Raw genomic sequence first — 27,155 nt, forward strand, 5'->3', positions numbered from 1 at the left:
ACAAAATAAAGCAACCCAAGGAAGAAGGCATGGAGAGACGTGGCGGGGTGGGGTGGGGTGGGGTGGGGGGGACAAAAAGCTTTGCAGGACACAGGGGAAGAAATTATATGAGGGAAAAAAGATGGAGAAGAAACAAATTCCAACGAAAAGTAAGATGAAGGTGAACCAGGCAGAGGAAAAGTTGATTTTCCAATTTTTTTTATTCTAGTACTACAGTTTACAGCCATTAGATGATAAACAATAAAACATCACTTTTTAGAAAATCCATATCCAAAGCCAACCTCAAGTACACAGTAATTAAAGTCAAATCCACCTTTTGTTTGTGTTTATTTCCTAATAGGTTTGGTACTTCATATTTCTGCTTTACACACATAACTGGAACTTGCAAATGGGCAACTACCTTATTATATGTGGAATTAGAACATGTTCCTGGTCCTTTCCCTAAACCACAAATTATATTAAATCACGGACATTACACATTAACCCTTACCAAGGCTTTTTGGGTGTTTCTATAAGGAAAAGCCTTTGCCAGAGTTTGGCCATCTCTTTCCTTTTCCATTCCCACCAGGTTGTGTGTGACTAAGTGGACAAACAACTCAGCACCGGGCCTACGTAAGATTCCTGATCGTATTCTCTGGAGAATTCTAATGAATGTTTTCTTCTATATATCCCATAACTTTGCACCTATAAAGAAGCATGTTCTAAAAGGTGAAACCTCTGGGGCTCTATATAATAGAATTTGAAAGCATGCTATCTGTAGTCTTTAAAATGTTTTATTTTAGTGTTTGAGCACTCCTCCCAAATGCTCATAGAAAAGGCAATTCATCACCACAAAAGGTTGATGAAGATAAGAACAGGTGCAAAATTATAAGAACTAAAATAAGTTCAAGAGCACAGGATATTCCATGAGGTTAGTCATATGCTCTTTGACTTGACTTTGGTTCAAGTCTGTAAGGACCTATAGAAGCACAAGTGAAATCTATCTTACTCTCTTAATTCTGGTTTTTCCAAGAAGAAGGTAAAGAGTTTCAAAAGCTGGAAGCAAAGGGGGGTTATCTTTGTTCCCACCTAAGCAGCTGAAATGCTGCAAATCATACCAAAATGAGAAAAAAACATTTTTTTGTCAAGACTTTTTGAAGGAATGAAGGCTTATGTACAGCCTGTTCCCCCATATCAAAAGTCATTAAAAAAAAAAAATCCAAGTATTTATAGGCTTATTTACAATGCAAAGCCTAGAAAGGGGTAGATCTGGGGTCACTTAGAAAAAGAAGCCCTGCTAATTAATCACTCTTGTGGTTATCTACTGGGAATGTTTGTTTTTAGACTAAATAATAATAAAGAGTTTATTATGTATCTATTTCCTACCTTGAGATGGTTTTCTAATAAAATTAGATAGTTAGTTTCCTAGAGACTAGCAAATCCCCATCTGAACAGAAAGTAATAGAAGCTCTTAAGTCAATGTTTCCAGCAAGGAATGACAGGTGGGGAACCATCACTCATGTCTATACCTTGTTGTCTTTGCTTCAAAAGGAAAAGCAAGATAGATTTGAAAATTGTGTAGTGTTTTTTTTTGTGTGTGTGTTTTTTTTTTTTAATAGACGAGTTTTTCATTAAAATTGTTCTCTCTGAGCTACCTAAATAGGAAGTGGCACTGCAGGAAAATGGCAGAGGTAGAAGATGACAAATATTAGGAGGGTTTTCCAAGCTTCCACATTATTACGTTATCATAAGTTACCTAATCACTACCTTTATCTCTATGTACTTTAAAGAAATGTAATGATGCGGGTTTCCCACCCCCTCCCCCCCCAAAGTCACTAAGGCAAAAAAGTTGCAAGCAATCTTGGTTACTGAGAATAGAACTGTAGTGAGATGCTAAGTACTTATCCGTGGCTTGGGGAGTAAACCTATACAACAGAAGTGGAAAGGGGCCAGGGCCTAGGAGACACAGAGCTATTTTAGGAGAGTGCTAGTCCATACGCTGTCACCTCCTGTTCACTACGTCGCAGTGGCCGAGCAGGCTTGCTGGTACACACAATGCACCTAGAATCTGACATGGTCAGGGACTGGCTTGTAAAGGCATCAATAAAATCTGCACACTGGGTTTTAATTAATTCCCTAGGCTTTTCTTGTGTTTTTTTAAAATGGTGTGTTTATCGGTCAACTCAGAAGTAATTTCTCAAAGTTTATTTGGCAATTAACTGAGAACTTATACTAAGGTTTCTAACTCTGGGGAGAAAATAAAGAAGAAAAAAACCCACAGCCTATATATCAAACTGGTTTTTTTTCCTTTCTTTTTTTTTAAAGTCCCAACAAATTCAAAGTCAATTTTTGGTGACATTTTATGTAGAATCAGAGCCTAAATGTAGTAACTTCCAGATTTCTTTCTTTACAATTAAGTTGTACGTCAGACTTGCGAGGTGACCACTTGCAAAGTGCCTAATGATGTTTGGGGATCAGTTTATTCGCTGCACTATTTAAGGTCTTTGCCTGTTTCACCAAATCCTTTTCACTAAATTAGTAAGATAAAAATAAAAATGAGTGAAAGGGGAATGAGAAAATGAATAAACGGGAAAGAAAAATAACAAGAGAAAAAGTCAGCTTAATATATGAAGAAGGAAGTCATTGTTTTAGTTCTGTCTACTTTAAGTGCCACGTCAAAAAACTATCAAAAAATAATTTGCACAACATTTCAAAAATACAACTTATGAACACCAAAATTAATCTGTTAAATCATAAACATGTAAGTGCTCATGAGCAAGCACTTAGAGAATGTCCTAGTTAGACCTGATACTCTTTTATTAAAAACCAGTCAAACCAGAAGTTTCAAACTTATTCACTCATTTGCAATTAACTTGTGAGTTACCATGAATATTCAGTGCCATTTAAGACCACCCCCTGGTCAAGCATCATCTGAATAAAAGAAGTAACCCATTCATCCTTTCATTCACGCACCAGCTAAGCGAACATCTCGCATGTTTCATGGTACTGAGGCAGATCCAACGAGGGAACTTAAAGAATTCATTAACTAACCCTGAGAACTCACACTCTCATCAGAAGGTACACACACACACACACACACACACACACACACACACACACACACAAAGGCTGTAACGTGAGGCAGAAAGTGAGAAGTAAGCATTATGGGCAGGTATGGATATAAGGCTCTGGGAATTCCAACAAGGGCAAATGGGTAGATTACTGTTATCAGAGAAGTATCAGAGGAAGCTTTGGAGAGATGGCATTTGAGTCTGAATGTAAAAAATGTATGTCAAGAACAAGGGAGTGGGAAGAGGAAGGGCATTTCTAGTTGGTGGGTCCACTAGGGAAGGAATGGATGGGGAAAGTGGAAGCATGTGCAGGGACCAGCAACTGGGTAGTTTTGCTCAAGTAAAAGAAGGGTGACCAGTGGGTGTTAAAGGTGGTATCACGGGCTGGCAACACAGAATGACCGTGGGTGCCACAACTCCTTCACAAGAGGACGTGTTTCGGGCAGACTGAATTGTAGGTACCAGTTGAAACAGCCAGTCAGAAGACAAAAACCCAAGACTGGTCTCCAGAGGGGACAGAGCTGGAGACAAATTTAAGATAGCGGGCAGGGGTGACAGTGGGCACACAGAACCGCTCAGAAGAAAGGAGATACAAGAGGGAGATGGTGGGGAGGAGATAAAGGAGCTAAAGCATTAGAAGGGCCCTCAGTACCCCTGACATCACTAGCACCAACGCATTCCGAGACTTCAATGATGAAGAAGAAAATAACAACTGTAAACATATTTAAAAGTGCTTTCATCCTCACAGGTTATCCCTCCTCCGACATGACACTGAAATGGGATTACGGAAGAGGGTTACTGTTCTGCTGTTCAGAACAGTCACAAGAGGCTGATATGTTTCTTAAAAATATTTTCAGTGACATCTTAGAGAAACACAAAATTTAACTGGCTTTCTACCAGCATGCCTCGTGTTAAGTTGGGAGAATCTCATACACTTTGTTTGCCAAATGCAGAGCACACTTCTCTTACTTCCAGCACTAAAAACCCCAAGCGTTTCACTAAAGAAACACCACTTTTACCTTTGTTCGAGTTGTTTGATGGTAGCAGCCATCTGATTAGTCTTCTCTTCCAAGCGACTGTTTAATTCACTTTTCTGTTTCACTCCTAAGTCTGAACTCTGTTATGGAAAAGAAGTATGAGTGATGTACATATAACATAAAGTCCTGAAATAAATCACACTTGCCTCTTGAACCTTACGAGTAAGTGGGAAATAGAGAAATAGAAATGCTCATATATTTGTATACCAGTTAATTTCCTGATGGAGAAGAAACAAAAAGCAATGTTTAAAATTAATATTGCTGTAAGCATCTTTGCCACAAAAATGAACATCAGAAGGTTCATCAATTTATCACATTTCAGTATAAAAGCTAATGGAATACAGAACTCAGTTGGCAGGTTAGGCTGGAGAGTAGAAATTATCTTATGGACGTAACAGACCCCCTTTCCCATTACAATCTGAAAAGTGACCATGGCTTTCCAGAACAGCAACACGGGACCCTGCAATGGTCTGATTCCCACAGTGGTTTATTGGCAGCTAGCCTCAAAATGAGATGCGACTCTGGGAAGCCCAGGGATCTTGGAGAGCCAGTGAGCCTATTCCTCTTATTTCCCCTACCTGCAGCTTAAAGGCAAGTTCATGCTTGAGAGCCCTGAGATCATCCAGCTGCTGTCGCAGAGACACAAGGGCGTCCTGCTTCTCACAGACATCCTTCTCCAGCATCTTCATAGCCAATTCCATCTCCTGTCGCATGCTGATCTGGATCTCCAGTTCTTTTTCAACATCCTGCCCCCAAAGGTAAATAAACTGCTTATTCTCTTTCATCAACTAAGTTCAAACTCTGCAATTCCAAAGGAAAAGGTGTGAACTCTCAGGTCTGAATATTTTGGCAAAATAGCTACAAGTTATCATTCAATGCAGAGACATTAACAACAATAATTAGGATCATCACAAAAATATTTACTCAATAATTTACAAATCTGAAAAACTTGGTAGGTCAAGATACTGCTATTTAATCTGTGCAAAATATGCACATACTTGAGACACTCCGTGATAGTAAGAGAAGGGATGTCATGTCCTATTATGGAAATGTATATAGAGTGCTACAGTAGCTACCATAAAATGAAACAGATGCAGTTCTCTTCAATGTGGATGTTACTGACATACTTAAGAGCTCAAGAAACCCAAAAGATACTTTAGGTCCCCAGCATAAACATCTCAATAACGGGAATGATCGATATGGCTAACTGAATTTTTATATTCACTTAACATGAAACCCATTTTTGTTTCAACCATTATTAGTGCAACATTATTTGGATGATCAAAGATACAAAGACCTGAGGTTCTTCTGCATCCATGCTGTGCCTGGGGCATATCTAGGACCTACTTGCTTGGTTTCTTTTCTTTGTGTTTGTTTCTTTCTGTGACATAAGGAATGTGGAAAATTTTGTGTAAGATTTTGATTTTGATGTGCCATCTGAGGTACTTCTCTGTGCATGGGTAGCATGATTAAATGAGACTGCTTCTTAAAATGCTGACATATATTATTTCTAGAATCTTCCTCATAGAAAGTGTTTTGAGATCTAATCCATAAACACGTAGAAGGAAAATGATAGTCATTTCAAGGATACTAAGATTATATTGCTGTTTTCTCAGAACTCCTGAAATTCTATTCTTACACTGTTAGTTGGTGATCATTTTTAGTACAAAGCAGGTCACCTTTATTTGCAGGCTTTTCCCTATTTTCAGAAACACTATTGGTGGGGGGAGATCCTTTTGTCTGTCATATTATCAAAATTGCAGAAGTTAATATATCAATACCATTGATATATTAATATTAATATACTAATATTAATATACTAATACTTATTAGTATAATAAGGGGTGTATTAATATACTAATACTTATATAAAATCTATTACAAGAGTATTATTCATTATTATACATTTATGCGCGCGCACACACACACACACACACACCCTCTAAGGAGACAAATCAGAATCTTCACAGGGGTTTGGATCATAAAGTTTAAAAAAGTAGGTCCCATGTACCTAATGTTCTTGTAACAGAAACTATAAAACTACAAAACCTGTCTCAGAAAATGGACTGAGAAAGCATTATAGGGAATATGGGTTCAAAAAGAGTGAGAAACGGGGCTCTGGGTGGCTCAGTTGGTTAAGTGTCTGACTTCAGCTCAGGTCATGATCTCACAGTTTGTGAGTTCGAGCTCTGCGTTGGGCTCTGTGCTGATGGCTCAGAGCCTGGAGCCTGCTTCAGATTCTGTGTCTCCTTCTTTCTCTCTGCCCCTCACCCACCCATGCTCTGTGTCTGTCTGTCTGTCTCTCTCAAAAATAAACATTAAAAAAAAAAAGTGAGAAACATACACCTGAAACTAATGTAACACTGTGTGTGACCTACACTCAAATAAAAAAATTAATTAAAAAAAAGTCATAGAAACAACTAATTAAAGTATCATTATAAGAGTCACAGAAGAGCTCTGTATGAACAATATTCTCATTAGCAAATATGATATGAAAAAATCCACGCTAAGACTTAGCTAAGAGGGTTTTCTAGATGTCATTTTAATTGAGTCAGATAATTAAAAATTTCCTACCATTTTTAAATATCTTATTTTTTCATTTAATTTTTTAAATGTTTATTTATTTTTGAGAGAGAGAGAGAGAGAGAGAGAAAGAGAGAGACGTGAGTAGGGGAGGGGCAGAGAGAGAGGGAGACACAGAATCCGAAGTAGGCTCCAGGCTCTGAGCTGTCAGCACAGAACCCAAGGCGGGGCTCAAATCCACAAACCCCAAGATCATGACCTGAGCCGGGGCTAGATGCTTAACTGACTGAGCCACCCAGGCACCCCCAAAATTTCCTATGGTTTTCTAATATGCACTGTATTAATCAATTAGCAGCTAGCCCTTCCTATGGAAGAAGGTAATATCCTTGGTTAAGAGTGTTTTATACAACTAATGCCCAGTGAAGGTAAAAATCAACCATATGAAAACTTGCCTTTATGTAGAACCATATTCACGATAAACATACTCAAAATTAAAAAAAGAAAAAAGAAGAGTGAGAAACAGTTTTTTAGGATCTACAAAAATCTGTTAGGTCACTATTAATGTTCCTGACCCTGGTCTGTAAGGTCAAATCTCTCTAAGTGGGCCTTTATGTTTAATGGGTTTCTGAACTACTAGAACATAAGTGAAGTTTTACCAGTCGCAACTGTGTCTCCTCCTTTAAATGCTTTCTGGCTTCACTCAGTGCTTGCCCATCTGAAGTTCTGTCCTGCTTAGGACCCTTGAAGAGATACATGAAATAGTAAATATATTTAAGGATTAGAAAAAAAAAAAAACCCTGTACAGCGTTAGCTGACACCAGTACTGCTGTTTAGTAAGGAAAAATGATTATATGTGGTTAAACGGGTGTAACAATGAATGAAGATAACAAAGAGATTGAAGAAGCTTAGTAAATAAAAAATTCTGTTCTGAGAAATCACAGTTGTTTTCACAAAGTCCACACACTAAAGCCAAACGCATTACTCACAGCAAACGACTTCATCCCCACTCAGAGCCTAGTTGCTTCCTTTTTAGAAATAATTTTAATAACTATGGATATTTGGATTCTTAGGTCACAGAAGGTTAGAAGTATGAAGATAAAAGGGAGTGGGGAGACACTAATACTTTCAGGGAGAAGCAACAGATGCCAGTGACATCATAATAGCAGAGAAAAAGCACCCAGAGCAACCTGGAAACATTTAAGTATAGGTGCTAGAAGCTCTATCAGTTCCAACAGCCCCTACGGTAGCATCACTGTAATTTAGTACAGAATTGCCACTGTTGGTAATTATGATTTTCAGTCATCATAAAGGGCTAATGTGTTAAATTATGTCCTCTATCTAAGACTGCTTAGAATTGTGTAGTACATAAAAGGTTTGCAAAAAAATCTGTATAGACATATATAAAAAGTTTGATAACTTTAAGGGGTTAAGTTATCTGGTAAACTCATGTACATGGTAACTCCCAGTGGTACCAGATAAACACTTCTTACAAAATAGTACCATGGACTAAAAACAATGATATATTTAATAGAATGAATATAACCCTGAACTACAGTGCAAATCATTAGTACAAAACAACAAGAAATTGAATGAGACCTGTTCTTGGAATCTTTAAACAGATGTAGGTGGCACAGAAGCCAAGGAGCATCTGTAGGAGAAGGGGCCTCACCCTGGCATAACCTCCATTATTCACTCGATTCTACATGGAGTCTTAGTAAAAACAGCATGCTATATGTCAAGTAGCTATATGTTTGCTACTTCCAAACAGTCCTCTAGAGTAGAGGCCCTCCCCACCGCCCCGCTAACACGTTAACACATCTCTAGGAATGTTTTATAAATCCAGTAAGGTTAACCTTCCGATTGGATTCCAATATGTAGGAGCTTTCCTCTTTAACTCGTTCCATTTCTTCTTGCAAGGTAATAATCCTGTTGTTTGCAACTGCAAGCTGTTGAAAAAATTTAAAAGGTAATCTTTTATTTTTCTTTTTTAACAGAGGATAAGATAATTCATGATCTGCTAGGACATCATTTTCAGGCTTGAATGTTCTTAGAAGGAAATAAAGTTATCTATGGCTGCATAAAAATGTTCTCATGGTGTGGGAAGTTAGGAAAAATATTTTTAAACTAGGTTAGGTAAAAATAAAAAATATCTACTGTTGCTTTTTGTGTAAACTCTTTTTCAGGACCAAAATGTTAACTTAAGAATGTTTACCTCAAGGGTATTCTCATGGGTAACTTATATTTTGTTATAATACCTATTTCTAAAATGTTTAATAAAGAGGTCACCTTGGGGCACCTGGGTATGTCAGGTGGTTAACTGTTGGACTCTTGATTTTGGCTCAGGTCACGATCTCACGGTTCGTGAGATGGACCCCTGCGCGGGCTCTGTGCTGACACCGTGGAACATTCTTGGGATTCTCTCTCTCTGCCGCTCCCCTGCTCGCACACACGCAAGTATGCATGCATGCATGCTCTCTCTCTCCAATAAATAAATAAACATTATATAAAAAAAGAAGTCACCTCATGCCTTGGGATTCATCTTACAAACGATACATAAGAACTTTGATAGATGATTTTTAAGAGTAAAGAAATGAACTAAGTCCTCGCTCTAAAAGATACCATTAAGTATCAAAGAGACTTTTTTATTTCCGCACCTAAACAGGTAAGGTAATGTTATTAGCAGTACACTGCTAAGGGGAAACATTTATATCCCCATTCCAACAGGAGGGGATCTCCTCATGAGCAGTGAGCATAGGTTCTGCTTAGTTCTGGTTCTAGTGCGTAAGTACAGAGGAACCTGGGCTCAGGCTGCTTTCTAGAGATGGGTCTGGAAGCCCATTTTTCCCTCTGCTCCATGGGCCTCACGGTGCATAAAAAAGTTAACTCTGGACAAGTGGGTCTGCTTTCTAGATCCAAAGACACCCTCAAATGGGTTCTTCCAAGATTTTAACATCAGAGAAAGTTTTAGGAAACTATGTCTGTATCTCCAAGTGGGCCTTCTAATTCAGCTTTATCAATAATAAAGTGGATATTTTTATATGATCATCTGTTTATAACTTCTCACTTTATCACACTGATTCATTCAGGAAAAGAGGGGTTTTTTTTGTTTTGTTTTTTTGTTTTTGTTTTTTTACTAGACCTCTTAAATCCAAAATATATGGAAAAGAGATCTGGGTGGAAAAGACATCCAGATATAGATATATAGAAAAGAAATGAGACATATGGAAGAAACAGATCTGATTTGCCTTTTCTGTTCTTTATAAAGCCTATACACAGTGCTTACCTATCTCTACAAATCCAAGGTTTCAATAAAATAAATGTTACTGGTAAAATAAGTACATGAATGAATAAATTAATATTGCTAATAAAATAAATCTAGGTCAGAAGGACAAGTCTTGTGACTGAGGGAATAAAATTAATAACTATATTTACTGGGTGCTTATGATGTGTCAGACACTGGTCTAGGCCTTCATGTATTACCATTTAATTCACACAAAAACCTTACTATTATTTTATCATCCCCATTTTACAGAGAAATAGATCAAGAAATAGAGGCTTAAGTTATTGGCCAGGATTAGAAAGTTAGCAAGTGCCAGAGCTGGGACATGAATCCACGTAGCCCAGCTCTAGAGACCATGCTTCACTGTTGGGCCTTATTGCCTCAACAGAGGAGCAGCAGAAACACGGCAGAAAATTTCTATGCAGAGTATTTCAGAAACTTTGTAGAGGGGCACCTAGGTGGCTTAGTCAGTTAAGCCTCCAGCTTGGGCTCAGGTCATGATCTCACAGTTCATGAGATGGAGCCCCACATCACGCTCTTTACTCTCTGCTGTCAACACACAGCCCACTTCGGATCCTCTGTCCCCCTCTTTCTCTGCCCGTCTCCTGCTGGCGTGTGTGCATTCTCTCTCACTCTCTCAAAAATAAATAAACATTAAAAAAAAAAAAAAAAGCTTTGTAGAGTAAAATTCTAAGGACTGTTTCCATTAAGTTTTAATATAATTTAAGAATCTATATCCAAAAGTGAAGCCCACAAGGCTGAGAAATAAGGAAGGTGTTTGAAAGTTGTAACAATGAAAATGTTCTGAAGGAAAATGTTTAAACAGCATCTTCCTGACCAGTGCTTGAACTTGGGTTTTATTTAGACCAAATCTATCTCACAGTATATAACAGGGTAGTTATAATCAGAAATACATAAGAGAAAGTCTTTGTCACCAGAAAATTTTATGTAACATTTTTCATAGAAACGTCTAATGCTATTGAAGAAAAAAAAAATGTGGCTTAGCCGCTGGCAAGTTAAAAAATTTCTTTATTAATCAGAATCGAAAATGAGGTTAATATTTATTCTTATTTTGGGGACTTTCCTAAGGATTTTCACATATATATTCTCCTGTGATCTTCAAAGCAACAGTGAGGCTGAAAGGGGAAGTATAAATACCCTCATCTGCCAGGGAGGGATGGGGCCTCCTGGAGGTCAAGTGACTTACTTGCTCAGAAGCACATGACTCGTAAGCAGCGTGACATACAAGCAGGGAATGCTGGTGTTCTGACCAGAGCTCTTTATATTATCTGCCCTACCACCCCAAGGAGAAAATGAGATCCTTGAGGGTGGGAGCTTGCCAATCTGGCACACATCAACCAATGCACACATAAATCTCTCTCTAGCTCTAGCACGTAAGCAGTACCAAATGTTTGTGAGTGAACAAACGAACATCAAGCTATATGCTAAAGGTTAACTCTAGGCTAGCCCAGACAAAACATTCATGCAAAAGAAAGCAAGATATCTGACGGGCCCAGGTTCTACGCCTTCATAGTCCAACTGGATAACAGACACCCCTGAGATAAGCCAGCTGGCCATTCTCAGTCAGAACAAGGGATTATGTCCTATTACAGACATTATCTGAAAAAGCCAAGTCCTTTATTTTCAAAGTTCCATAGAAATGACTGGTTCCACTAGTGCACATTATTAAATTCTATGTCAATCAAAGTGTTTCCAAAACACTTACCTCCTCTGTCAGTTTAGTGTTGGATTTTTCTAATGCATCCACTTTTGCCTGAAGGTTGTTTACAGTAGCACTGTCAAGAAAGGAAAAAAAAAACCATAATGGTTTCTCTTGAAAAACAGAATATCCTGTACTTTCCATTTAAACACTCATCACATTTATCATTCATTGTCTAAAGTCCACAATTCGTGATAGAATTGCAGGTTCTAAGACAGTTTACAAGTGGCTGTGTGTCTTAACTGTTACATCCTGGCCACTGAAGCTTGTATTTAAGAAGTACTTGTTGGATGAAATTAAGGAGCTGATGCACGGCACAGTATATAATAATAAACTATATGAATTAAGTGCTTGCCATACACTGAGCACTTTTCTAAATTATTTTATTTACATTATTTCATTTACTCCTTTCAACAACCCTATGCATTAGGTATCCCCAAAGACAGATAACAAAGCTGACGCACGAAAGAGTAAATAATTGTCATGCTTCTATTTCACTATCAAATGTAAGCATACTTCTGCTTGACTAATATCTCCATTAATTCACTGTAGTCATTATTAGTTCTTGGTCTCCAGAGAAAATATACTTAAACTGCTCTTGAATTTTCTAGCTGGAACCAAGACTACTCAAAATTTATACTGATACTGGTATAATCATATAATAGGTCTTACTTTATTAAAATTGTTATCTTTTTAAAAGAATTGTAAGCAAGATAATAGTTAATGGATGGAGAGATCAATTTTTCTGAATTATTCAACAGTCTTTAGCATAACAAGAACATCAATGTACTTGAGAACACCAACAGAATTTGGATTGCTCTCCTCACGAAAGAGGAGATGGTTTCATGTTCCGGAAGTTCCGAAAAATACTTAGTATTTGGGAAATTAATGGTAGTGATGGCAAAGAGAGGGTAAACTAATACCATCAATTCAATGTATAAATGACAAATCCAAGGGACCAACAAGATTAATCAAAAGGTCCCAAGGCAATGAGTGGATTACCCAAGATCACTCTTGAAATATGTGGCTGGATCTACTGAACCAAGAAGGCTGCTAGTTTCAGCTGGGTATGTCACATGGTTAAGAATTTTTAACTGAACATAGTCAATCACTAGAGTTATAATTACATACTAATCTTAAATTGCCTTTCACTAACGGTCACCCAAACAGTTAATGTCATTTATTTAGTGCCTAGCTCAGTGCCTGGTAAGCAGGAATTCAATTTATTTTTATCGAGTATTGTCTGAATTTATCTCATGGCTCATCAGTTTACTCTTTCCTTCCTTTGCAACAAAATCTCCAGTAAAGTAAAAGTATTGATTCATTCTTTACTTTAGATGTCTGTTGAGTTCCTCCACATAGTTCTTCTGATCCAGAATTGCAGTAATTTGGCCATCTCTGGGATGGGAGGGGAGAGTTGGAGGAAAAAACAGAAATAAAATAAATCCCATTAGAAACACCAAGATCCTCCCTCCATTAATCTTTTCATATCACAGAGAAAAGAAAATTGTAGCACAGAAACCAGAAGACAGACCTGATGTATAATACCCTCAAACAAGAAAGACTCAGAGATTTAAAAATGAAACAAAAAAATTCTCCATATTAATAAAACCTTTGCTATAGCTTAAATCCCTTAATAACTCAGGTTATAGGTATAACACTATAATTTATCAGAGGCATTTAAAAATAAAAATTTTCATCTCACAACTGGTAGCCTTTTTAGCTTTGCTGGTATTACTTATAACAACGACTCTCCTGTGAGATCAAGACCTGAGTGGGGATCAAGAGTCGGGTGCTTAACCGCCTGAGTCACCCAGGCGCCCCTCTGAGGTCTAATTTCTAAGGGCCATGTGGATATTCTGAAGTAATTTTACATTTACAAGAGATGTAAAAGCAGTGCTGAGTTTGCATTTATTCTTCACCTCATTACCCTGAATGTTAACATTGTACATAACCCCATATCGTATGTTTAATATTTCAAATTTTAAGAAATGGAGAATGCAATTGTCTGATCAAGAAAGCCACTTTTTCAAACACTACTTCAAGAGAAGGAGCAAGGGATTCCTTTTATAAACCTTTTTATTTTATTTTGTTAGCCCCTGAACCACACAGTAGAAAACCACTTAACCAAAACCCTTTTAGGGCTTAGCATGCACAATAGTCAGATGCTTTTGGCAAGATTCTATTAAAGCTATATCATCGGAAATTCTTCCAGCAAGTGTGTTAAAGCACTACTGTTGTAAACATTAAATGCTATCGAAGAACATTAAAGAGAAAAGAAATTTAATTTTCTTTGTACATACCCTTCACTACCTTTACTGCTGTTCCCATCCTTGAGATACATTGAAAAATCTATAACTCCAACCTACAAAGAGAATTTTCAGAATTTAACATAAAATTAGATACTTTTTCTGAGGCATAATACAATTATCTCTTTCTGGGCACTCAGAACAGCAATGAAGTCATGACAGTTATTAGGAATTTTGATGAAAATGTAATGTTTTACTTTTGTAGGACCAGAAGACCAGATCACACAAGTCAACAGAAGATTTTAACAAGAAAGTCAAGAGAATGCTTAATATAAATTTAAGGTTTAAAGTTTCTTTCTCTTTTGTGTCTTTCAAGTATTTTGCTACTGAATCCCTATTCACTTACAGGAATAATAGTTTAAAAATGATAATTACAAAGAGAATGCACAGTTCCTTAAAGAAGTTTTGGAAAATACGGATAAATAAAAGGATGTAATACAAAACACCCATGGTCCCAACCACCCAGATAGGACCACTGTAACAATTTGATATCTATTCTTCCAAACTTTCATTGATACATTATGTCTAAATTTTTTAGGACTGCTATTTCATTATTCAGTTTACTTATTTTTTTAATACAGGTCAAAATATCATATTTCCTTTTCCATTTTCTTAGAGTAAAATGTAACAGAAATTTGCTGTAGTATTTCATAGAGAAGGGGTGAGAACGAGTCAGAATGAAAGCAACAGCTTTATTTAGTAAGCAATTAATATGTGCCAGGCCCTGTACTAGGTGAATTACATTACTAATTCTTTTATTCCACACAATAACTATAAGACATAGATATAGATACTCTTTTTTAAATCCCTGTATTTCAGCTAAGAAATGTGAAGCATCAAGAAACTACAAAATTTATTCAGCTAGAAAATAAAGAAGCAGAATCTGAACCTAAACAGTTTGGCTTCAGTCTGTATTCTTTTTTTATTTTTATCTTAAAAAATTTTTAATGTTTATTTATTTTTGAGAGAGACAGAGACACAGTGCGAGCAGGAGAGGAGCAAGATGAGAGGGAGACACAGAATCTGAAGCAGGCTCCAGGCTCTGAGCTGTCAGCACAGAGCCCCATGCGGGGCTTGCACTCACAAACCGTGAGATTGTGACCTGAGCCAAAACCAAGAGTTGGACACTCAACTGACTAAGTCACCCAGGTGCACCAGTCTGTACAAGATATTTTAAACAGGGGTCACAGTCAAGAGAAAAGTTGAAAAGCACTCATAATACATAAATGAGTCAAATTAGAAGAAAAAACAAAGTAATTGCTTATATTCACATCAAAATTTTTAAAAATACTATTCATGACTCACAGAATTTCTCTTAATTTGGTTGGTGTAATCTGATCAACCCAAATTCTGAGCTAACAAAACTCAAGAGTGATGCACTTCGTAACTGAGCACATTGTGCATACCTGAGAGTCCAAGTCTTCTCCTTTCATACAGAAATTGGCATCAATGACGTTGAGACCCACCAAGAGACCAGCAATTATGGCTCCTTCTTCTTCCATCATGAGGGCGTTGGGTTCATAGAATTCGCTGTAAGAGAAATCCACAGAATGCTCTGTTGTAACAAAACCTCAAGAATCCAATGATGTAATCACAAGACAAGCAGAAAATGCTGGCCTCATAGTTGAATATGGGTACTATGATAATAGAGAAAAGGTTAAAAAAAAGGGGGGGGGATGGTCTGAATACTTTATTTTAGATAATAGGTGCATGAATAGACTCTAGATAATAGACAGTCTAGCTGAAAGAGAAGTGACCAGAATGGTAGTTTCACTGAAGTGATTATTTATACTTTCCCCACATATTTGTATTTGAGATGCAAGGGATGATTTTTCCATCTTTAATGCATCTTTAAAAAATTGTTTTTTAAAAATTTGCCTCGGAGATCTGCTTTATTTGTAGGTGGGTGTGTATCACATTGTTGTTCTAATTTGCATTTACATGATGGCTAGTGAACTTATGTGTGTGTATATATATATATATATATATATATATATATATATACACATATATATATATTTTAAAGTTTATTTTGAGAGAGAGAGAGAGAGAGAGAGAGAGAGAGAGAGAGAGTCCCAAGCAGGCTCTGTGCTGCAAGCATGTGGGGCTCAATCCTATGAATCATGAGACTGTGACATGAGCTGAAATCAAGAGTTGGATGCTCAACCCACTGAGCCACCCAGGTGCCCTTACATTTATATTTTTTTAAAGTAATCTCTATGTCCAATGTGGGACTGAACTCACGATCCTAAGGTCAAGAGTCAGTCACATGCTCTACCCACTGAGCCAGCCAGGCACCCCTCTTTTTAATGTTTACTAGCCATTTTGATTTTCTCTTGAGAAACGCCTGTTCAAATTCTTTACCCATTTTTACATTTGCTCATCTATCCTTTTTTGAAAAAAAAGAAGTTTTTTTAATGTTTATTTTTGAGAGAGAGACAGAGCACGAATAGGGGAGGGGCAGAGAGAGAGGGAGACACAGAATCTGAAGCAGGCTCCAACCTCTCAGCTGTCAGCACGGAGCCTGATGCAGGGCTCACACTCACAAACTGTGAGATCATGACCTGAGCTGAAGTTGGAGGCTTAACCAAATGAGCCACCCAGGCGCCCTTGCTTTTTTCTTATTGGATTGAAGGAGCTCTTCACATACCCTGATTCATATCATTTATTCAATATATGTGTTACAGATATCTCCTTTCACACTCTATGGATTGCCTTTTAATCTTGTGTCTTTTGATGAATGAAGTTCTTCATTTTAATGTAGACCAATGTATCCATTTTTTCTTTAACAGGGAGAATTTTTTATGTCTTGTTTAAGAAATTTTTGTCTACCTTATATTGTCTTCTAAAATTTTTACTGTTTCCTCTTTGCCATTTGTGTCTATAATCCATCTAGAACTTTGTGTGCTGTTTTTAAATTTAATGTAACATGTCAACTTCCTGTCTTATTGCATCTGGGTAAATGCTAAGGTTGAGTCAAAAGCCTTTCCTGTTTTCTGGGGGTATTAAGTTTTAGCCTACCCTACAAAGGACCATATATATGCCACAGTGACAGACTGAACACATGTAATAAACATCTATTCTTGGGTATGTGTGTGTGAGGTATGGGAGGAAGTATTAGTTGAACTATGTGAAATTGTCATGAAACAACTGTTTTTGATCTGCAGAAACAGCAAATTTATATGATTTGACCTCATATAAAATATAGAACATAGCAAGAAAAGAACAAAGTTCAATAAGATGTTCATACCTGAGAAGTTCCTTCTTATTGATCAAAGCTTTCATGTATTCTGAGAGTTTCTTTTGCATTAATGCCAAACGAAGCCAGGCTCTTCCTCTGCCTACTGGTGTCCTACAGAAACACATGAATCCAACAACTACAAGTAGCAGAGATAGAGGACATAGTGGGACAGATTCACTTACTCTTGCTAATAGTCCCCAGTAATAACATGCACACCGAGGTGCTCTTTACAACCTATTCTCCCACATTCCTATGTGAGGAGTTCTGAGTGGGCTGGTGGGACTAGGGGTGTGTTTGGGACAACTGCTCTTGTGAAGAATGAATTACTGAGACTACAATTTGAAGAAAAAAACCTCTGGGAGGCCCAAATGAAAATGTTCTATCACATTAGCATCGGTAAATCCTCATAAACTTAGTGTGGATCATGTAAGTGTCCAAATACTCGCAATGTGGACACAGTCCATTTAGGCCTCTATCTGATTAAAGTTAAACCAGTTTAATTTGGGAAAATGATCAGTCCTCTTTTTGAGTTCTGAGGCAGGTTCCCAGTGTCAGTTCCTGAGGTCCACTTGACAACGGTTTTAATCTTGGCTCTTAAAACTTCATTGAACACATTCTTTTTCTTAGTTGGGTCTAGCATCCTCCCTCCTAAGATCTGATTTCTTGAGACTCTAACTGATTCCCACAAGTACTTTTTACAAAATAAGAAAAATTTTGGCATTTTAATATGAATGCAACCTCTTTTAAATTAGTGATAATTATCCCTCACAGACACACTTCTCTTAATATTCTATATCAGCAAGTCTCTTGTAGTAGTACATATTCATAAAAACAGCATGCATTCTGGACTGTTATGAAATAAATGATTATGGTCATCATTATCTTTAGACTTCAAGGCAATGGTTAATGTTTTCCTAGCAGAATTCTGGACCTTAAACTTACTTAAGTCCTGGAAGATCTTTAACACTTGCTGTTATCTCTGCAGCTTCTGGAACAAGCTTTTCTACCAGTTCTAGAGGCCCCCAGAAGGATTTATTTTGTCCAAGAAAAGTTTTCTTAGCTAAGGTGATAAAAACAAAGCAATGTTTTAATATCCCTTGCAACATAAACATGCCCTCCACACACAAACACATATACACACTTCTCTCTCATCTATTTAATCCTTTTTATCAGAGAATTAATTTCTGCATTATCAGACAGTTCTGAAATTATTCATGCTTTCAGAACAGATAACATTTTGTAAAAACCAAAAATCCCCCACTCCCCAAGACTCAGTCCTTCCTCTTTCAGGAAGAATTTATAACTAGACCTATAATAATAACAATAAAAGGCTTTAACAATATAGTACTTAAAGCTGTGTGGTATTAGTGAAGAAAAGAGTCCAATGGGAAAGAATATGTAACCTGGAAACAGGCTATTAACGACTGGGGAGGGAGCAGGAAGGAAGCAAAGTGAACTAGACCAGGTTCTGCCCTCAAAAGCTTATGGTCAAGTGGAAGAACACAGAAGCAAGACTCAGGAGATATGAATTCTAGCACTTGCTCTGCCCCCACTCACTGTGTGACCTTGGGCAAATTACCTCCCATTCTAGGCCTGTTTCCACCTGTCCAACAGAACTGCCATATTGGACTAGATACTCGTAATGTCCTTTCCAGCTCTAGCATTTAAGGATTTAAGCCCTGCATGTCTTTTAATTCAACCACATCCCTGTCTCCCTGTCTGTGCTCATATAGGGTGCGTTCCAATAGATTAATATTATTAATTCAAGCCTCTTATTCTTTGGCTCCAGAAAGAACACGTTTCTTGAACACGTATTGCTAGAAAATAGCTGCGTGCACATTTGCATTCTGGGGCCATGGCCTACCCTTCAAGCCGTGTTTCAGGCAATGTTCCATCACCACGAAGAACTGCTGGAGGGGTGCATAGTCTGAGTCCAGAGTTCTTCCCAGGTTCAAAGCTGATTCAATCAAGCCCTTGATACTCAGCTTGGCCATGTTCATCAGGTTCATGCGTTCGTTAGCCATGAGATAATTAGGATCTACGGCCAAAGAGGGAGAGGATGGAGCCTGGTTAGTGGAAACAGCACATTTAGAAATTCAATGTTTCATTGTGTTGACGTTAGCATCGAAGGTGCAAAAGCAATGGTGGGTAGGACTGTTGGGTGTCTTGGCAAGAATGGAGACAGTGGTTTTGTATTCTCTGCCAAGTACTTGCTGTTAAAAAAAAGAAAGATGCCAGTTTCCCTTAGGAATATCCTTGATGCAACAGTGAAAATTACTTATTTTATCAAATTTCAAGCATTGAGTACAGTCTTAATAATCTCACCACCACCTCTGCCCTAACCTAACCTGGGTGCCCATCCTAGCTCACTATTGCACAACCTTCACACTGGTCTCTGTGATTCCACCCTGGCCCTGCCCACCTCGTTCTCTACACAGTTTGTGAAGTGCTCTAAAAATTAAAGGCAATGTAGAAAAAAAAAGTACTTAAACTTTGTTCCAAGTATACGATTGACATTATTATTACTATTTATGTTAATTAGCATTATTATTATTTAAACTAAACATTACATAAACTAAAAATAATTAACCGTATTAACTCCCAAAATTTTAAGACTTAGCATAGAGTATGATAAACTATTTGATGAAAGGGACTAAGTACCACATTTTATCCGACAGAACTCGGCACAATCCAGGCACCTTCTACCTTCACTTACTGGGGCCTACACTGTGCCAGGTACTGTGGGCTGCTTCTGACAGTTACAATTTCAATCCCTCCTTATGTCAGGCTGTGAGACAGTTACCAGTAGCACCAACTTACAAACGAGGCTAAGTGTGTGAAAGAGCCAGTCCCTGGGCCCAGCCAGTAAGAGACAACAAAGCCAGAGTTCCAACTACATAAATCTGGCTTTGTTGTGCTGTTCTCTGAGGTAGTAGTTTTAAAGAAAAAAAAAGTCAGAATTGGTATATATATTGCCATTAATTCTTCCTTGCACAACAAATCAAATGTGACTCTCTTTCCTCAGGGCAGGTAAGTGTTGAGAATAAGCTCACAAGGTGAAATGCACAACAAAACTACCCCCTAAAACACAGCCGCTAAAACCAGTTTTATCAGACATTAATTCCCAACTTTGTCACTGGCATTTATGGGCACTCCAGTGTTTCTAACCTCCCATAATCACTGGAAGAAATGAATGGGATAAACGTGTGTGGGTGTGCATAAATGTTTGTGGACAGCAACTAGATTCTGTTTAACCTCCCAATAGATGGCAAGAAAATGTCACTGGAGAGCTGGATTGGAGACTCTTGCCAGAAGGGTGATGGATTTACACTTCTACATTGCCTCATGTCATTCTTCTTACAATCAGTAGCAACATGTTCAAGACATCTGTTTGTGGCCTGGGGTGCATAAACCATGCAGAAAGATGAACTAATGCCTAGGGAAATTAAATTCCTAATACCTCGGACGACTTAGTATGGTGCTATACCCTATTGAACTAATCTACATCAAACACAAACAACCCATTCATTCTTTAGAAAATACTGCTCTCAACTTCTGCTGCACTACTAACGTTTTGGCCAGATAATTCTTTTTTTTTTGAGGGGGTGTGGGGTTGTTCTGTGAATTAAGTTTAGTAGCAACCCAAGCCTTTACCCACTAGGTGTCAGTAGCATCCTCCAGTTATGACAACCCAAAATATCTCCAGATACTGCCCAATGCCTGTCTCCTGGAAGACAAAATCAGGTTGCTACCCCACTGAGCACCACTACTCTAAACAAATAAAAGAAGGTCAAACAAAAATCAGGGTAATTTGACATTAGGCATAAAAAGCTCAAAAGACTTCACTGCTCATTATTAATTATTTAATGCAGAAGGTAAAATGTTTATTATTTAATGCTTATTATTATCATTTTTGTGTTGAATAGTATATAAGAGTATGGGCATTACAAATCATTTTAATTACGTTTCCTGGTTAGTACAAAATCAAACTACTGAAAATAATTAGCACTTAAAATTATTTCTTTGTTCCATTTTGTAATGTTGGGTACTAGTAAAGATCACCAAATCACTAACTTAATTTGTCACAAAATAAAAAATAATCTATTCAATCAGTTTGTTACTTGTCTTAAATCGTACTCGAGTGTAAAATGATTTTGTGGAACGAATATATGCTGTTAAAAAGGGTTGCAGCAACCCAAAGGGAGCATGGAAGGACTTCTGGGGTTCTGGTTTTTGGTGTGCAATTGTTGAGTGTGTGAAAATTTATTACACTGAATACTTACAATGTGATATTTCCTGTATATTTTATACTTTTAACCATAAAAGTTTTCATTTTAAAGTTTTGTTATATTGTATAGCCCAGAAATTTTTTTTTTTTAATGTTTATTTATTTTCGACAGAGACAGAGACGGAATGTGAGTGGGTTAGGGGCAGAGAGAGAGGAAGACACAGACTCCGAAGCAGGCTCCAGGCTCTGAGCTGTCAGCACAGAGCCTGACACGGGGCTCAAACTCACGAGCTGTGAGATCATGACCTGAGCCGCAGCTGAACGCTCAACTGACTGAGCCACCCAGATGCCCCCCAGAAAATGGTTTTTAAAAGTTCATGGCTTTCAGGGGTGCCTGGGTGGCTCAGTTGCTTGAGCGTCCAACTCTTGAGTTTAGCTCAGGTCGTGATCCCAGGGTTGTGGGATCCAGCCATGTGTCGGGCTCTGCACTGAACGTAGAACCTACTTAAGATTTCTTTCTCTCTCTCCCTCTGCCCCTCTCCCCCGCTCGTGCATGGGCTAAAATAAAAAAAAAAAAAAAAGTGAAAAAAAAATGCATGACTTTCACAATGTTATGTCATATTTTTTCTAGGAGAAAAATAACTAAAAACGTTTAACAATGCTAACATTTAACACTATTATTTCAAAATCTGAACTTCTGTTCATTCATTCATTTTTTTCTATAAATAGCGACCATCTACTGGGTGTTAGATATTTAATGCTGGGATTCCAGAGATAAAAGACCTAGTTCCTGACATCAAAGTGCTCACTATTTATCAAACTTGGTTTACACAAATGTTTGGAGAATGAAAACAGGGCAACTTACAGAGAACACTTGAAATTTCACAATAAACATTACCATCTTTGACAAAGATCAATTTTATTTCAGAACAAATAAAATTAAAATGTTTTTATATTAGGTCAAGTATCCTCTTTCTATGGAATCAAATGTAAATTTTATATAAATTTTAAGGCTAAGATACTAGATGCGATATTAATGTAAAATTTCAGACACACCGTATAAAAGTCTAATACAATTTCTTCTGCCACTGGATGTGGAAAAGTTTGAGAGTCTGTATAAACGTACTGTAATAAGAACACTAACAAAAGTATACACAGGATATTATAAGAATATGCACAGAAGAAAGCTACCTGACCTGGCTCCCTTTTTCCTTCAAAAGAACTTTTTTTTAAGTTTATTGATTTATTTTGAGAGAGACAGAGACAATGTGAGTAGGGCGAGGGCTGCCAGCACAGAGCCTGTTGCCCGGCTTGAACCCACGAAACTGTGAGATCATGATCTGAGCTGAAACCAAGAGTCAGATGCTTAACCGACTGAGCCACCCAGATGCCCCTTCCCTTCAAATTTAAAGGGCAGGTATGTATATATTAAGTTCTCAGAGATGAGGCTATTTGGTTTTAAAAAAATATTTATTTATTTTGAGAGAGAGAGTGAGAAAGAGAGAAAGTGAGAGACAGTGGTGAGGGGCAGAAAAAGAGGGAGAGAGAGAATTCTAGCAGGCTCCATGCTGTCAGCGCAGAACCTGATTCGGGGCTCAAACTCACAAACCGTGGCTTGAACTCACAAACTGTGAGATCATGACCTAAGTCGAAATCAAGAGTCAGATGCTCAACTGACTAAGCCACCCAGGCACCTTGAGACTTTTTTTTCTCCAGCTAATAAAATGTTTTTAGTCACTCTGTAGCATTTTAAGAAAATTAAAAAATACATATTAACATGGCTAATTCTGAACACTGTACTGAAGGTGAAAGAATGCAATTAAAGAAGATAAACAAATTGGAGACATACAACCTGTGAAAGAGTGGGTCAAACATTACTCCTCTCACACGTTCTGATTCTACACCCAGAAAATCAAACAAACAAAATATGCAAAAAAATATAATTCATTAAGGTAACAGTGTACAAAATTAATATACAGACATTATTAGGTGCCATACACATCAGTAACAGAGGGTGAGACTTTTGAGTTCAGTCTTTTTTTTTTTTTTTAATTTATTTTTTTTAATGTTTATTTATTTTTGAGACAGAGAGAGACAGAGCATGAATGGGGGAGGGGCAGAGAGGGAGGGAGACACAGAATCTGAAGCAGGCTCCAGGCTCTGAGCTGTCAGCACGGGGCTTGAACTCACAGAGTGTGAGATCATGACCTGAGCCGAAGTCGGAAGCTCAACCGACTGAAGACACCCAGGCACCCCAATTGAGTTCAGTCTTAAAGGACAGAAAGACATTGGTTTGGCAAAGAGCTGGGAAGGGAGCAGAATGGAAGGAACAGCTGGGGCAAAGGCACTGAAGAATGAAAAGAACTTGGCACACTAAGAAAAACAAAATGGAAAAAGTGCCACAGTTTATGGTACATATGAGTAAATGCTGTGAAATGAGATGAGGGAAATAGGTAAAAGAGAGACTGCTAAGGATCTTTGTTAAGGAGTATGGATTTTACTTTATCAGTAAAGAGTTTAATGAGAGGTGTGATGTCACAGATTTGAATCTTATTTATTTGTTAAAGTTTTATTTATTTAAGTAATCTGTACACCCAACACGGGGCTTGAACTCATGACCCCAAGATCAAGAGTCACATGCTCTTCCGCCTGAACCAGCTAGGCGCCCCACAGATATGAATTTTAGAGAAGCCATTGTCACAGCCACATGGAAGACAAACTGGAAGGGTGTTAGAACTCAACGCTGTGGAGCAAGTAAGGGTCTCCTGCAATAGTTGGGGAGAGAAACAATAAGGGAAGAGCCGTCGGAGCTGTGGGGAGAAGAGGGAATTAATTAGCTTTGGGGGCTGTTCTAGGGGTAGAATGTCAGGATTTCAGGACTTGATGACCACTTAGATGTGAGAGGAGGAGGAGGAAGAATGGAGAGTAATTTTCTAGTTTTGGTGAATAGATGGGTAGGGGTACAAAGCACCATGGTGGGGAACACACCAGGAGCAGTGGACTAAAGAAACTACAGAAATGACTATAGTTACAATAATCAACTATATTAATTGATTTTCAAACCAAAGTTCTTTCAAGAATATGTGTATGTTTATTATAGGTCTTCAAGACTGCTAATTTCTATATGAGGAAATATTAATGAACTTTACAGAGTAATGAGACTCATTTAGTTAATAGTGATGACAAAAGTTAATCCAAAGTCACATAACTAAGAGTGACACTGAGTCACACTGTTCTGCAAACCCATCATCTGACCAAGACCCCATTCCATCTCTTTAGTGAAATGACTAATGTTCATACGGAGAAATCTTGAAATATTTTAAGAATAATTGAAGAAAATTAAGTTATACTTAACATATATTAATATTAAGTATGTTATATTGTACCAAATTCTGGGTAAGTTGGGAATAATTTGTATGTAACACAAGCAGTTACTCTTTAGAATTTCCTGGTTATTTGACAGATCAAAAATTTAGACTATATGAGAAACAAAAGTTGCCATACAGAGATTTTCAAAAGATACCTAAGAACATTAACATGAGATTAAAAACGACAAAATAACAAAGATATAGAGAGGAAAGCTTACTGTGTTCACAATGTTTGAAGGCCAATAATTCCTAAATAAATCTATTTTCAACCTTTTCTGTAATATTTCTTTTTTTAACGTATTTATTATTATTTTTTAAGTGCTTTATTTATTTTTCAGAGAGCACGCAAGTGGGGGAGGGGCAGAGAGAGAAGGGGACAGAGGATCCAAAGCGGGCTCCGCACTGACAGCAGCAAGCCCAATGCAGGGCTCAAACCCACGAACCATGAAATCATGACCTGAGCTAGACAGACACTCAACCAACTGAGCCACCCAGGTACCCCTGTACTATTTCTTAAAAACTGGGCATAGAATTGCTAGTCCTTGATAGTGAACAAATTACTGAAAGCACTAGAAGATCTTATAATAAAACACAATTTGACTATTCTAATGACACTTGAGAATCATGAACTTTGACTCAATCCTCATTTAAAAATAATCAATAGATGGGGTACCTGGGTGGCTCAGTCAGTTAAGCGTCCAACTCTTGGTTTCAGTTCAGGTCATGATCTCATGGTTTGTTCCAACCCCATGTTGGGCTCTGCGCTGACAGCGTGGGGTCTGTTTGGGATTCTCTCTCTCTGTCCCTCCCCTCACTCACTTTAATAAATAAGTTCTCCAAATAAATAAGTAAACCTAAATAGTATTAAAAAAATAATCAATAGATGGGGTGTCTGGTTGGCTCTGTCGGTAGAGCATGCAACTCTTGATCTCCGGGTTGTAAGTTTGAACCCCATGCTGGGTGTAGAGATTAACTTAGAAATAAAATCTTTTTAGGGTGGCTGAGTCGGTTAAATGTCCAACTTCAGCTCAGGTCATGATCTCATGGTTCCAGCCCCAGGTCGGGCTCTGTGCTGACGGCTCAGAGCCTGGAGCCTGCTTCACATTCTGTGTCTCCATCTTTCTCTCTCTCTGCCCCTCCCCCACTCATGCTCGGTCTCTTTCTCTCTCTCTCTCAAAAATAAATAAAAACATTAAAAAAATCTTTTCAAAAATGTAAAAATAATCAAGAGTCTTAGGACCCTTAGATTATCTATGTACCCATATCTATCTATTCTCCTTAATGCCATTCCAAATACCATATAAAATTCTACTCGAGTAATAAAGAGGAAGTACACTTGAGTAACATTTTGTCTGGTTGAAATCTTAAAGACGTTAGTCAAGAAAATTTAACAACAAATTTGTTTATCCTCATTGCTACCTTTCCTTGGTAATAGCGTAATCAAAGATGTGCTTCACTAAAATCCATCCTTATTATCAGGAACACTATATCCACCCACTACTCTTAATCTGTTTGATATTAATCACTTCTTTGTACCAATTAACTTATGACACCAGGCAAGGAGTCTCATTTCTTTGGGGCTTCAATATCCTCATCTGTGAAATGAGGGTTAAGCTTGTTCAGTAATTCTTTTATCTGGTGGAAACAACACACACCCATATAGATCCTAATGACTCCCTGCAGCACCAATTTTCAAGGGGTCGGGGGAGTATATTATTAACTCTGGAATGGAGAGAAAAAACAGGTTTTGGAAAACCCCACAAATGACCCTGATACCAAATGAACTAGATCCTTGCCACTGCACATGTAGCCCTGGCATCAAAATTGGCATCACCTGGAAGCTTTTGGAAATGGGAGGCCTTAGGCTCCAATGGTACTACTGAATCAGGTTCTGCACTTTAACTCGACCTGAGGTGATCTATATATGCATTAAAGTTTGACAAGGCACTGACCTACATGACTCTTCCAGCTCTAGCATAACTTAATTCCATGATTTCACAGAAGCTTCCTCAAGGGCAACCAATAAACACATATACCAGTGGAAAGCCCCAGGAAGAAGGGGTAATAAAAGATTAGAACAGAAATAAACAGCACATTAAAGTACTGAGAAAATCAATGAAACCTGAAGTTGGTTCTTTGATAAGATCAACAACTGACAAATATTTAGCTTGATTGACCAATAGAAAAAGAGAGAAGACTTAAACTGCTAAACTGAGGAATGAAGAGGAGACATTATTGTTGACCTTACAGAAACAAAAAGGATTGGAAGGGAATACTACTGACAACTGTATGCCAAAATATTAGACAACCTAGACAAAATGAACAATTTCTAACAAAGATACAGATCACCAAAACTGACTTAAGAAACAGAAAATCCATAACAGGTAAAGATACGGAAT

At 37.7% G+C, this 27,155-nt stretch overlaps 1 protein-coding gene across 9 annotated transcripts in view; it reads right to left on the reverse strand.

Annotated features, from left to right (window-relative positions):
* The window catches only part of RUFY3 (RUN and FYVE domain containing 3), an 80,604-nt gene that overhangs the window by 9,724 nt on the left and 43,725 nt on the right, over positions 1 to 27,155 (reverse strand). For 6 of the 9 annotated variants that reach the window (XM_058722336.1, XM_058722334.1, XM_058722337.1 and 3 more), the window contains 11 exons: positions 19,025 to 19,198; positions 18,103 to 18,220; positions 17,170 to 17,271; positions 15,326 to 15,449; positions 13,914 to 13,975; positions 12,943 to 13,008; positions 11,617 to 11,686; positions 8,464 to 8,556; positions 7,267 to 7,350; positions 4,666 to 4,833; positions 4,070 to 4,167 (listed from right to left, as the gene is read on the reverse strand). In XM_058722336.1, coding sequence (XP_058578319.1) covers positions 4,070 to 4,167; positions 4,666 to 4,833; positions 7,267 to 7,350; positions 8,464 to 8,556; positions 11,617 to 11,686; positions 12,943 to 13,008; positions 13,914 to 13,975; positions 15,326 to 15,449; positions 17,170 to 17,271; positions 18,103 to 18,220; positions 19,025 to 19,198 — 1,159 coding nt within the window. Of the gene's footprint in view, positions 1 to 185; positions 2,510 to 4,069; positions 4,168 to 4,665; positions 4,834 to 7,266; positions 7,351 to 8,463; positions 8,557 to 11,616; positions 11,687 to 12,942; positions 13,009 to 13,913; positions 13,976 to 15,325; positions 15,450 to 17,169; positions 17,272 to 18,102; positions 18,221 to 19,024; positions 19,199 to 27,155 lie in introns of those variants that run through there. The other 3 variants (XM_058722342.1, XM_058722343.1, XM_058722344.1) reach the window with 1 other exon arrangement.

This window comes from Neofelis nebulosa, chromosome 3 (genome assembly GCF_028018385.1).
Source record: "Neofelis nebulosa isolate mNeoNeb1 chromosome 3, mNeoNeb1.pri, whole genome shotgun sequence".
Classification (NCBI taxonomy): Eukaryota; Metazoa; Chordata; class Mammalia; order Carnivora; family Felidae; genus Neofelis; species Neofelis nebulosa.